The following is a 13,094-nucleotide window of genomic DNA, read 5'->3' as shown; positions in this document are numbered from 1 at the left end:
TGCAGACCTCCCAGTTGACTGTCTTTTGGGCAATGATCTAGAGAACTCCATGTGGTCAGAAGTGGAGTACAGGACTCATGCAGAGATGCTAGGTATTTCAGCACATGTCCTTGCTCTGACCAGGTCACAGGCCAAATAGTGCTTACCTGAACCTGTGCTGGATCTTGAAACAATAGACTCGACACAACCCAAGAGAAAGAGCAAGAGGGTAAAGGCAGTGCCTTCCCACTTGCCCCAGGTTGAGGATCAGCCCTCCCAGGAGGCTGATTCTGTGATCCAAGAGGAGACTGTCCTGGAACCTGATGAGGTTGAGTTTCTGGGGACAGGGGGACCCTCAATGGCAGATCTGGGGCAGGCTCAGTTAACTTGTCCTTCTCTTGAACCCCTCAGACAGCAAGCTGCTGCTGAGGCTGCTGGGAATGCTCAAGGTACCCATAAAGTATATTCGGATGATGGGCTCCTTTATTCAGAGGCTAGAGACCCCAAGCCTGATGCTTCCAGGAGGTTGGTCATACCTCTGCAATTTAGGGGCTATCTTATTTATTTATTATTTATTTATTTTTTGCATTTGTAATGCGCGCAGATACCCACAAAGGGTTTCCCGGCGCCAGGACTAAGAACCCAACAGCACAGAAAGCAAGACGGCCAGAGACCACAATTATTTATTGAAAAGCCAGGTTTTAACGCTTTTCTTAAAGCTGGCAAAGTTTTCCTCCTTTCGTAAAGCTGGGGGAAGGGAGTTCCAGAGGACTGGTCCCAGATAGGTCCCAGATAGATCTTCTAACCTTGACCCATGATATTCCTCTAGCAGGACACTTAGGCCAGAACAAGACTTGGGACAGGCTTGTCCCTCACTTTCACTGGCCTCACATGTCAGAAGATACCAAGGAGTTTTGACGCTCCTCTGTCACCTGCCAAGCCAGTGGCAAATCAGGTGGCACCACAATGGCCCCCCTTATACCACTACCTGTGGTGGGGGGTACCCTTTGAGAGAGTGGGGATAGACATTGTTGGACCAATGGACCCCCAAACAGCATCTGGGCACAGATTTATACTGGTGGTAGTGGATCATGCCACCCGGTATCCAGAGGCAATTCCCCTGAGGACCACAACAGCTCCAGTTGTGGCAAGGGTCCTACTTGGAGTTTTCTCCAGAGTGGGCTTTCCAAAGGAGGTACTTTCAGACAGAGGTACCAACTTCATGCCTGGATATCTAAACGCAATGTGGAAAGAGTGTGGTGTTAACTATAAGTTCACTACACCCTACCATCCACAGTGCAATGGGCTTGTTGAAAGATTTAACAAGACCCTAAAAGGGATGATAAAAGGGCTACCTGAAAAGCTTAGGCGAAGATGGGACATCCTTTTACCCTGCCTTCTCTTTGCCTACAGAGAGGTCCCACAAAAGGGGGTTGGCTACAGCCCTTTTGAGCTTTTGTTTGGACATCCTGTAAGGGGTCCCTTGTGTCTTGTGAAGGAAGGATGGGAGTTACCTCTCAAAAAGCCTAAACTTGACATAGTGGACTATGTACTTGGTCTCCGCTCCAGGATGGCTGAATACATGGAGAAAGCTTCCAACAACCTTGAGGCCAGCCAAGAACTCCAAAAAGCTTGGCATGGCCAAAAGGCTGTGCTGACTGAGTACTAGCCAGGGCAGAAAGTGTGGGTGTTGGAGCCAGTGGCCCCAGCAGCTCTCCAAGACAAATGGTCTGGACCCCACACCATAATTGAGAAAAAGGAAGAGGTCACCTACTTGGTGGACCTTGGCACCCCTAGGAGCCCCCACAGGGTGCTCCATGTAAACAGACTGAAAGCATATGTGGACAGGGCAGACATGGGCTTGCTCATGGCTACAGATGGGGAGCAGGAGGATGAGAGTGACCCTCTCCCAGACCTGTTATCCCATAACCCTGATGATGGCTCAATTGATGGTGTGGCCTTAGCTGGCAGCCTCACTGACCAGCAGCAACAGGACTGTAGACAGGTTCTACAGTCTTACAGACATATGTTTTCATTTACACCTAGTCAGACTAACTGGTGCACCCATGAGGTGGACACTGGTGACAGTCTGCCTGTGAAGAGTAAGATCTACAGGCAACCTGACCATGTCAGGGATTGTATAAAGACTGAGGTGCAGAAAATGCTTGAGTTTGGAGTGATTGAGCCATCAGGGAGCCCCTGTGCCAGCCCAGTAGTCCTTGTGCCAAAACCTCACACCAAAGATGGTAAGAGAGAAATTAGGTTTTGTGTGGACTATAGAGGTCTAAATGCCGTCACTAGGACAGATGCTCACCCCATTCCAAGAGCAGATGAGCTCATTGATAGATTGGCTTCTGCCAAGTTTCTGAACACATTTGATTTGACAGCTGGTTATTGGGAAATCAGGTTAGCTGAGGAGTCCAAGGCCAAAACAGCGTTCTCAACCCCTGGAGGTCATTATCAATTTGTGTAATGCGCTTTGGATTGAATAATGCACCTGCCACTTTCCAAAGGTTGGTGAACCAAGTCCTTTCTGGGTTGGATAACTTTTGCGCAGCTTATCTGGATGATATTGCTGTCTTCAGCTCCACCTGGGAGGATCACCTGATCCACCTGAATAAGGTTTTGGAGGCCCTGCAAAAGGCAGGCCTAACTATCAAGGCAAAAAGTGCCAGATAGGGCAGAGCAAGGTTGTGTACCTGGGCCACCTGGGAGGTGGGGGTCAGGTTCAACCACTGGAGAGTAAGATCCATACCATACAGGACTGGGCTCCTCCAACCACCCAGACACAGGTCAGAGCTTTCTTGGGCCTGACTGGGTACTACAGAAAATGTGTAAAGAATTATAGGTCCATTGTGACACCATTAAATGATCTGACATCCAAGAAGAAGCCCAAAAAGGTTCAGTGGACAGTTAGCTGTCAAAAGGCATTTCATGACCTGAAGAAGGCCATGTGCTCTGCACCTATCCTAAAGAGTCCTGACTACTCCAAAGAGTTCATGTCCAAACAGATGCTTCTGAGTTGGGGGTGGGAGCTGTGCTTTCACCACTTAATGTAGAGGGTCAAGACCAGCCCATTGCTTTTATTAGCAGAAGGCTGACCCCTAGAGAGAAACGTTGGTCAGCCATTGAGAGGGAGGCCTTTGCTGTGGTTTGAGCCCTGAAGGAGTTGAGACCATACTTGTTTGGCACCCACTTCAGAATTCAGACAGACCTTAAGCCCCTCTTAGTTTAGTTTAGTTTATGGCATTTATTAAGCGCTTGGTTGCACAGAGAACAGTGCGTCCCCGCGCTGACAACCCTTCCTACAACTCTTCGGCCGGGCTCAAAGAGGCTGGACACAGGGGCAAGGGAACACTATGCTGAGTTTAACCTGGGAAAAAGATGGGTTTTCAGCCTCTGTCTGAACCTGGTTTCAGAGGGCTCCATCCTCAGTTCGATAGGTAGGTTATTCCAGTTGTTGCTGGCATGGTGTCTGAAAGAGCGTCCTCCCATCCTTGCTCTATGTATCCGAGGTACCACTAATTGCATGCTACCCATCGACCTCAAAGGACGTGTAGGGCGATATATTGGAAGCAAGTCCTGGAGATATGGAGGTGCTTTTTTGTAAGCTATACGGTGGGTGATGCACATGGTTTTGAAATTGATTCTTTCCTTTATTGGGAGCCAATGAAGGGTGCGTAATGCATGTTTCCCAGAGGCTCTCCTCGGGAGGTTGAGGACCAGCCTCGCTGCAGCGTTCTGGACGCGTTGAAGCTGTGTTAGGCCCTTTTAACTAAGTCCACATAGGAGGGAGTTCCCATAATCTAACTGGGAGGTGACCAAGGCGTGTACCATGGTTTTTCTGGAGCTAGGGGGCAATAGGTCCAGTATTTTCCTTAGGACCTTCAGAAGTCCGTAGCATTTTCCCGCGACCTTACCCACATGATTGGTGTAGGCAAGATTAGAGTCCAGATGAAAGCCAAGGTTCTTAACTGTGTCCACTGGGATCGGGACAGAGCCCAGTTCAGTAGGCCACCAGGCAGAGGTCCAGATGGAAGGACGTGGACCTACAATAAGAACTTCCGTCTTGTTACCATTAAGGCGGAGACAGTTTTGTTTCATCCAGCCGTCAAGAGCCACAAGGCAAGCCGAGAAGTTCTCAGCATCCACAACTGGATCACGGGACAAACTGATCACCAGTTGTGTGTCATCTGCATAAGAGACTATTGCCACACCATATGACTCCACCAGTTTGGCAAGGGGTTCCATGTACAGATTGAATAATGTAGGGCTCAAAATAGAGCCCTGGGGAACCCCTTGCCTGAGACACCTTATACTGGATTTGCATGGTGGGCAATGCACTTGAAATCTTCTGTTTTTAAGAAAGGATACAAGCCACTCATGAGCAGGTCCGGTTATTCCCTTTTCCCTCAGTCGGTCCAGTAGTACGGGATGTGATACGGTATCAAACGCCGCACTTAAGTCTAATAGGACTAGTGCGGCCGTGTGACCTTCATCCGCCTTGCTCCGCAGCAATTCTGTTGATAGGAGGAGGGCAGTCTCAGTCGAGTGTTTCGCTCTGAAACCCGATTGAGACGTGTGCAGGAGCAGGTTTTCCTCCATAAAACTTACCAGCTGTCGATTGGCCAGTTTTTCTACTACCTTCGCACAGTAGGGGAGAAGGGAGATAGGCCTTAGGTTGTCGAGTTGCGCTATGCTAAATCTGATGAAGGGTGAAAATCCCAAACTGCTCAGATGGTCCATTTCCCTACAGGGAATGGACTTTACAGTGGAGCACAGACCAGGGACTGACCATGGCAATGCAGATGGTCTCTCCAGGTATTTCCACTTAGAACATGAAGACTTATCTGGTCAAGGTTAAGTTTAATGTCCCTGCGTTTGGGGGGGGGGTTATGTAGGAGAGTAGGGTCTGCTTTCCTATGGTCACCCCAAATTTAGTATGTAGTGATTTACATCCGTGGGGGCAGATTTATGATAACTGGCGCATCCCCAGGGATGCGCCAATTTTCGTGCGCCGCAGCTCCGCCACCCATGGTGCGCCGCATTTACAATGCGGCACACCATGGGGCAAAAACGGCACAGATGCGTCACGCATCTGTGCCGTAAAAGTGGCGCATTGCTGGAGTTGTGTCGCAAGCGCGATGCAGCTCCAGCAAGACTCGGGGGTGCCCTATCTGACCAATGCTGCGTCAAGCCTTACTCCTGCTTCAAGCAGGCGCAGGGTTTTGACGCAGCATTGGCCTAAAAGTGACTGAGTGAAATCTTATAGATTTCACTCAGCCACTTTTGCGAGGCGCACCTGCCCCGGAACGCCCACCTTGCGCCGGAACGCCCACATGTGGCGCAGGGCTTTACAACGTGACGCATCTGCCTAGATGCGTCACGTTGTAAATGGGTCGCAGGGATGCGCCACGTTTACGCCGCCGTTGCGTGACGCAAACGTGGCGCAAGTCCAACATAAATCTGCCCCCTAGTGTCCTAGTTTCAAGTGGCTAAGTTCTAGTCCAGTCGGAAGTCTCCTAAACTTATAACTTTCTGATTTTTACGCACCATTGACTTGTATGTTGAACGCGTTTGCCTATAGACACTGCACCCGCATCCTGTGGGCCTCCTATGTCCTAACCTTCGTTAGTCCAGTGTAGGCCCAGCGATTCCCAAGGCCCTAGGCCTCACCATTGTTCGTGACGTGCTACTTATACCACTTTTTTAATATATGGTTTGAGTGGCCACCCGGCCTATCCATAATTGTGCAGCTTATTGTATGTTATATTGAGTTCTTTGTTCAACGCTTGTGCTTCTGTGCTCATAAAGAGTATAGGGGATTATTCTAGAAATAAATACATATATTTTGTAATATATAACTTGTGTGGTGTCCTTTCATTTGGTATTCAAAGGATTGCATATGGTAAAACAGCTGGCTTCACATGCCCTCTTGAGTTTAGCCTAAGACTGCTTTTGTCCATTCTACCCCTAGGATAGCTAGTCTATAAGGTTGACTTACAACCAATCATCTCAAGGGTCGTTTGGACTGGTGCAAGGTGCTCACTAGAATTAGTGATCATCATATACCAGGCCAACTTCTCACAACGTCCCTGTCGTATTTGGAACTTTTGTCATTAACGGTGTTGTCCTTAAACACTCTGATCTCTTTTTCTATTTTGTCCAGAAGTGCATTGGCGTCAGTCACAACCTGACTGTTTTTAATTGCTTCCGTCAGCTCCTCAATTTCTTGTTCTTCCTTACGGCACAGTCTCTGTGCAGTTTCAATAGTGTCGACCATAAGGTCCCGGCTGCACTTGGTGGCGAAAAATCATGATGAAAACGACCTTAAGTGGTCAATTTTGTTTACTTTGAAATCATCTAATCACGCAGTAAATGTTGAAAAAGTGCTTTTACAGAAAGAAGCATATTTGATTCTTAAATTCAATAGTACACAGATAGGGCTGAATAGCCTGTCTGAGATAGCGAGACTCTAGATTACGCAGTAGACCTTTGTGGGGCCCGCTAATATCCCTCCCCGTAGTAATAGGGTGTCCATGAAGTACCTTGACTGTCTTTACAACCTTTTAATAATTCCTCCCTGGCACACCTTTGCCCACAGCATTCCGCAGAGAGGCCTTACTGTGCCTTCAGAAACCCCTGACAAGCCCCGGCCATTGCCAATAAATGCAGGTTAATGCGTTGTAGGACTTTATTCGATAAAAACATTTATCATAAAAGTAAAAACCAATTTCAAGTACAAACAACCCTTAAAATTCATACAAAACCATATACAGGTTTTAAGTGCATTAAAAAACATATATACAGTTAAAATTGGGTGAACCAGTAGAGCCATTTAAATAGAGTAGCAGCATGGTCAGTCACAGTTAACCTGAAATATCATTTAGCACCCTCATTTGAGATCATCTTTAGCTGATTGGATCTTACCTGCCAGGCTCTTCCCAGATATTTCGCGACTCTACACACCAGAGCCAATGATGATACATCTGTTGTAAGAATGCGCAGGGCGTTAAGGTGCTGTCTGAAGCCCAGTTCCCTACAAATTGGCCTAAGCCACCATCTTCTTACACCCCTATAGGCTCTACAAGCGAATATAAAATGTGCTAAAGACTCTTTGGGGCATGGGCAACATGGACATGAGGTATGGTCAGGCAGGGAAGGTCTCCACTTTTCAGTAAATGAATTTAATGGTAAGCTTCCATACCTGAATTTTAGGAAAAGTGTTCTATCACCAGGTGATTGGATGAAATCCAGAAATGGTTCGAACATTCTGGCAGACTTATTTTTCAGAAATTAGTCGGTCAGAGGTCCCCACCTATGCCCCTCTAGTTCCTCTTTCAGAACCCAGTCCCAATACAATTTCTTAACAACATTTTTTGGTGGGGGGGACTGAGTCAGCCAAAGCTCACCCAATCCTAACCACGTGACCAGCTCTTTCAGCTTGCTCAGCCATCGGATCTTGGCACAGGTTGCCTAATTGTCCTTGGAAAATGCTTCGGCTTCCATAGCTTGCATGCCCTTGTAGTCGAACTTGTAAATGAATGCCGCAGTTTCTTATGTATAAGAAACCTGGCCACAAGGTGTGCCGGCCAAGGCATTGGGAACATTTGTCTACATGCCCCGCAATTTTAATTATTCACCAATAGTGCTTCAGCCTCTCCCCCCATGTACTATATGACAATGGGGCCGGGAACGCAATTTCTGTTCTAACACTCCACAAACGGCAAACTTTGGCCATTACGTGTATTACCAACAATAGACTACATGCCCCGCAATGTAACTGGTCTAGTCTATATGTTTAACAAACGGCAAACTTTGGCCATCACGTGTATTATCAACAATAGACTATACGTTTAACAAGCCAGAATTCACACGCCCGCCATCTTGATGCGATCGTGAGGTGAGCAGCAGCAACGGAGGGAGCGGTAGGTGCGTTCGCATCGAACAACAATGCAGACCTTTGGGGCTAATTAAAAAACAGAGCGTGCTAACCGTTTCTGTTATTCCAACAAAGTATTCTCCATTCTTACAGCTACAATCCAGCCGGAGTAAAACATCCAGAGGTTGACAATTAAGAGGCCCATGAATTTAATCAGCTAAACCCTGCAAATAGCAGCCCAAAAAGGTATGTTAGAGATCAATTTTCACAAAAGCCAGAAGCAACACAGTAGCAAATGCATGGAAATGATATCAGCCATTTCTCTTAACAGAATGGTGTGCTGCATGTAATGCGGAGGTGATTACCAAACATTCAAGGAAGACTTAAAAGTTTGCACTTTCACGAGACAAGGCTTGTGTAACTACAAGAATGAATTCAGCAGCTCCCACTTCTTTTGAAACCATCTGGTAGGTCCTCACATTATGCACAACAACTGAGTTTCACTAGAATAGAGACGAGTCTGGAATTTTGTGAATAAAATTGTATTGCTTTCTTTGCATCTTCCATAGATACAATGACAACGCCCTGAAGAGATCCCAGGAACTGGTGTCCTGGAATCGAAACGCGTCGGCATTTAAAAAGGAGGACTTTTGGTTATTCAAAGCACTAAACCAGCAATTGCTGGTCCAAATAGTTGTCATTTATTGACTAAACTCCTTTAGTTTTGAATTGATTGAAGTGTCAAATTTCAAGATACATGATTATATGATGTATGGTCTTGTTTAACAGTCTTGTGTTATATGAAGGATGTTAGTATTCATTTCATTTAATGCTTTTTGTATTGTCATTATTTGTTTGTAAATTGCATTGTATAATAGTGTAAATATATGGATGTACAGTTGTCTTATTTGCTGAAAAAAATGTTCTCATAAAAATTTAAAAAATAGATACAAATAGTTGGTATAAATAAAAATACCTGGTCAAATCAGACAATTAGTGTTTTTGACCTATCGAATCTTGTTTAAAAACAATGGTGGTTCAGGCATTTTTGTGTTTTTCTTATCTGAAAGTAGGCTTAGTCACATTACTTGCAACTCCCACTTCCAGTCATTCCACAAGACAATCAAAAGCAGTGCTAGAAATGAGGCTTTAGGACCGAGTGCACTAGTTGGGGGAAGAGGGGGAGGAGTCTCTCGCTCCCCCCAGCCTGCCTCAGACATCCGTGCTACTAAGAAAGGGGACAGAGCATGCAGAACCTGTGGTGTGACAACACCAGGATATATTTACTGAACTGGTACATGTTACATTATTATGCTACAATGCAGCACTGAACTGCCAGAGCTGACCTGCTTTGGGGGACTACCTTCTTCCGACCTGATCAGCCAGCCATCTTTCGGCCCGCACTCCCTGGCCAGGCTCCCTGGCCTCAGTGACATGCCAGAACGGTTCAGGCTCAGGATGCTTTGGACACCGGAAAGAGGAGAGCCCTGCTGAAGAGGTGTGGGGGCAAGGCGAGGTGAGGCACATGTTCGACAAGAGACACAACTACCTACTTTATCCTATTGCCCTGAATTCTTTCTTAAAATAGGGTGCTGCAGAACACTGCAGAATGGCACTGTGTTTTTATGCAACTCTGTGTAATTCCACATAGTGCAAACCTGTGAACTCTGCCCACCCTTACTCTACTATACACCACCCTACTCTACACCACTCCAGTCTATGCCACCCCACCCTATTCCCCTCTACTCCACTGCCTCCACTCCATCCTATGCCTCTCTACTCTACACCACTCTACTGTATGCCACTCCAGTCTATGCCACTCCAATCTATGGAACTCTATTCTATGCTACTGTACTGTACACCACTCTACTCTATGCCACTCTACTGTACACCAGTCTAATTATACCACTCTACTGTACCCTACACCACTCAATTCTTCACCACCTCATGCTACTCTCCTCTACATCACTCTTAACTAAGCCATGCACTAACTTTTAGCCATGCTGCCCTCTGTCTTTTTACCAGCTAATTAAAATCAGGGGATATACATAGTCTCTATTTTCATTTTCCAATGTTCAACAAGGAAGATCAATGAATGTTTATGGTTCCCCACTTCAACTATGGAGTGAAATGTTGATCATTTTGTGCAGTGGGATTATATCTGGTTCAAATATTATGGCCTAATTAGCTGGCTGGAAGACTTGAAGTACTTCTTACTTACACAATGGTGGTGGTGTGACATGATCAGTGAATGCCACGTTTCTGCCAACCTTCTCTTAGGCCCATGAGCCATTAGTAAAAAACACAAAGGTTGTTAACCAACTATTTGCTAGTAATACAGAACTGTGGCAGAGTGCACGGCTGAGATTCCATATGTCGGTGCTTTTCCTAAATGTAAATTATGCCATTACGTAAGTCAGGTATCTTTTTCAACATGTTTCATTATTTGAATTGTTTAGATGCTTCACTGGAAGCAACTGTAGTTGTATGACTCTATATTGTATTAATTATTGTATTCACCAATTCTACTTGCCTGTACTTAACTTTGCAAACCGATAGGACAATGGATGCAATTGTGTTGTTTTCCAGTACACATGCATTATAGTAAGAGTATACCTACGCAACTAAAGTATTTATACCTTTTTTGTTCCTGATCTCATCCAACATGCAGTTGGCTTCTTCTTGTATTCGTTGCTCAATGCTTCTCTTCCCCACTCCAAAATTCCTTAAGGTAGTAAGTGAAAAACGACGTAACTGTTTCCACCGTTCAATGTCTTTAGTGAATGCCATCCCTAAGGGCAGAAAGAAAATTAAAATTTTCAGAGGAACACAGCTCAGAAAGTGATTTGGAGTGGTAATAATCCTAACGCACCACACTTTAGGTTCTCTTTGTTAGTTCATTTCTATTTCAAATCTTCAATTCCCTGTTAAGATAAACAGATTCAGGAGACACAACATTAGGTCGCCTGAATTACAAAGTTGCGTGCACTAGCAGGTTTGACTTCTACACACAAAAAACTGTTTACAATATGCAAAAGTTGCTTTGCGCTCACACAAAGAGAAACGTCTATGTTCTTTGTGAGTAATTCTCCACCTGTATGAGGTCAACAGGCCTCCCACGGGGGAATGCCCTGTTTGTGGATATACAAAAACTGACACATTTGTGGATATTCGCAAACTCCTCTCAGGACTGTTCCCAATCTGAAAACAGACAAATGTAATCTGACTGAGATATACCACTCACACAGGCATGAGTACATCTATTCCCAGGGCAGGAAATAGTGAGGTACTAGGGGAAGAGGCTCCTTCACTTTTAAATAGTACTTTCTTCCAGGAGTTCTGTTTGCATTTCATGTTTTTCGAATTTAAATATATGTACTATATATTTTAACCTTGACAATTTATTTAGCTATTTTGATGTTATTCAGAACAGCTGTTCTGCTCAGTATTATACTTATTTTAAAATTCATCAGTTATAGTAGAGTATATGCCTTGAATGATTCTGGTGAAGAATACTAATGTTCAATAGGAGATTAGGTAATGGTAAGGCATGAACTAGCATTTTAAAAAGCTTTGAGTCTAATCCAGTGACCTGGGTGGTCTCAAGTTGAACATAGGTAGCCATTGGTAATTTTAATACTACTCCACTCAGCTTCTAGAAGGTCTCATAGAGTGCAAAAATGCACTATTAAAAGTTGGTAAAATTTTAGGTCCAGACAAAGGTTTCAGTAATTTAAACCTGAACACAACCCCTGGTTACTATGCAACAGAGCAGACATGCTTAACTTAGTGAAAATGTGTGAAGCATTTAGAAGTACTAATCACATGGAACTGGAAATATAGATGCTCTTTCAGACTAACCACAATGGATGCAGGTTGAATACGTAAAGGGGGTATCTCCTATGCAAAGACTGTAACTTCTGACTTCATCTCTGAAATAGAGGTCAAAATACTTCAGTGGGGTAAATGCTGCAGATTGCATCTGAGGAAGTCCTCTTGAAGAAGGATAGACATTGGACGAAGTCCAGCTGGAAGCATTGATTTTGGCGGAAAAGTTCAAATTTCATGCCCAGGGAAGTCCTCTAGTTGGTTAGATACTTTTCTCACGTTCACCTGGTCAGGATTTCTTTGTTTGGACTTAGGGACTCATTGAATTCACGGTGGATGGCCCATGGGTCCACAATCGAAATGAAGTAAAATACTCTGCTCCCATGATGGAGAGGCCACCCATCAAATGTATAACTAAACGCCAAGAAGACAGTAATTTATAAAGCCATTGCCAAGAACAACCATCACTGCGATTCCTGCAATGCATTTACTGTTTGCTAAGGTGCAACATTAAAAAAAGGATGCAGCCCAGTAGCAAATGGTATTCATTTATTCTTTTAAAAACAAAATCCAGAAAAAGGATTTTCATTTTGAACAGAAAAAAAAGTACTGCTCGCCTTGCCATGGGATTATTTTCCCATTGTGGGGGAGCATTCTAATAGTTTGCTGTTCTTTACCACCAGGTTTTACCTGGTGGTAAGAAACAGTTGATAGTGACTACAGGTATGCCAGTCTAAATTGGGTGGGAGGATTTGTAGCCAACTCTACATTGGCCCTAATGACAAAGGCTGTTGGAGAAGTTTGGCCACAGCAGAGATAGAGCAATTTCTTTTCTGGTGAAACTTAAGTTCGGTAACTTAAGATCTGCCTTCCATTAAATTTGCTAAATGGACTATAATATTGGCAAGAAGGAGACTCCGTTCAAATTGCGATAGTGTACCCTCTCCACTAATAAATAAATCAGGACCCTAATCTAATTTTTTGGAGCTCAGAATCCTACAGTGGGGCAAGGCTTCGGGCTGTTCCCAGGTAGATTGCACCAACATCAGATAGGCTTGAAACATGGGCTTGCTGAACAGGTTTTTCAAATGGCAAAAAGCTCTGAGTGAACCAACCTTCTTTTCATGACCAATGAGGTTGCGGCATGGGTGGATTGACTTTGGTGTTGATCAAGGTCCTCTGGAGATCGGAAAGCGACAACTTTTCAGAGGTTGTTAGGAAAGACACAGACAGCCAAAGGTCCTAGGACCTCATTGACACCACTAAGGGGTCCGAACTTACTCCAGCAGGGGACACCTGCAGGGTCCAGTACAGCTCAAGTTGTAACTGGTTAGGAGGGCAATTCAGGAAAAAGGCACCTAGCAGCTTGTTGTGTCCCTGTTGCCATGCAGAAGGTCAGTCAACT

General features: G+C 44.9%; 1 protein-coding gene across 1 annotated transcript in view; it reads right to left on the bottom strand.

Moving 5' to 3' along the window:
• LOC147659421 (cytochrome P450 2G1-like) overlaps window positions 1–13,094 on the bottom strand; it is an 804,706-nt gene that overhangs the window by 780,787 nt on the left and 10,825 nt on the right. Inside the window, exon 2 of the mRNA XM_086951755.1 lies at window positions 10,501–10,653. Coding sequence (XP_086807881.1) covers window positions 10,501–10,653 — 153 coding nt within the window. The remainder of the gene's footprint in view (window positions 1–10,500; window positions 10,654–13,094) is intronic.

This window comes from Lissotriton vulgaris, unplaced genomic scaffold (genome assembly GCF_964263255.1).
Source record: "Lissotriton vulgaris unplaced genomic scaffold, aLisVul1.2 SCAFFOLD_846, whole genome shotgun sequence".
Lineage (NCBI taxonomy): Eukaryota > Metazoa > Chordata > Amphibia > Caudata > Salamandridae > Lissotriton > Lissotriton vulgaris.
The sequence above is the reverse complement of the archived record's forward strand: the minus strand, read 5'-3'. Positions and strand labels throughout refer to the sequence as shown.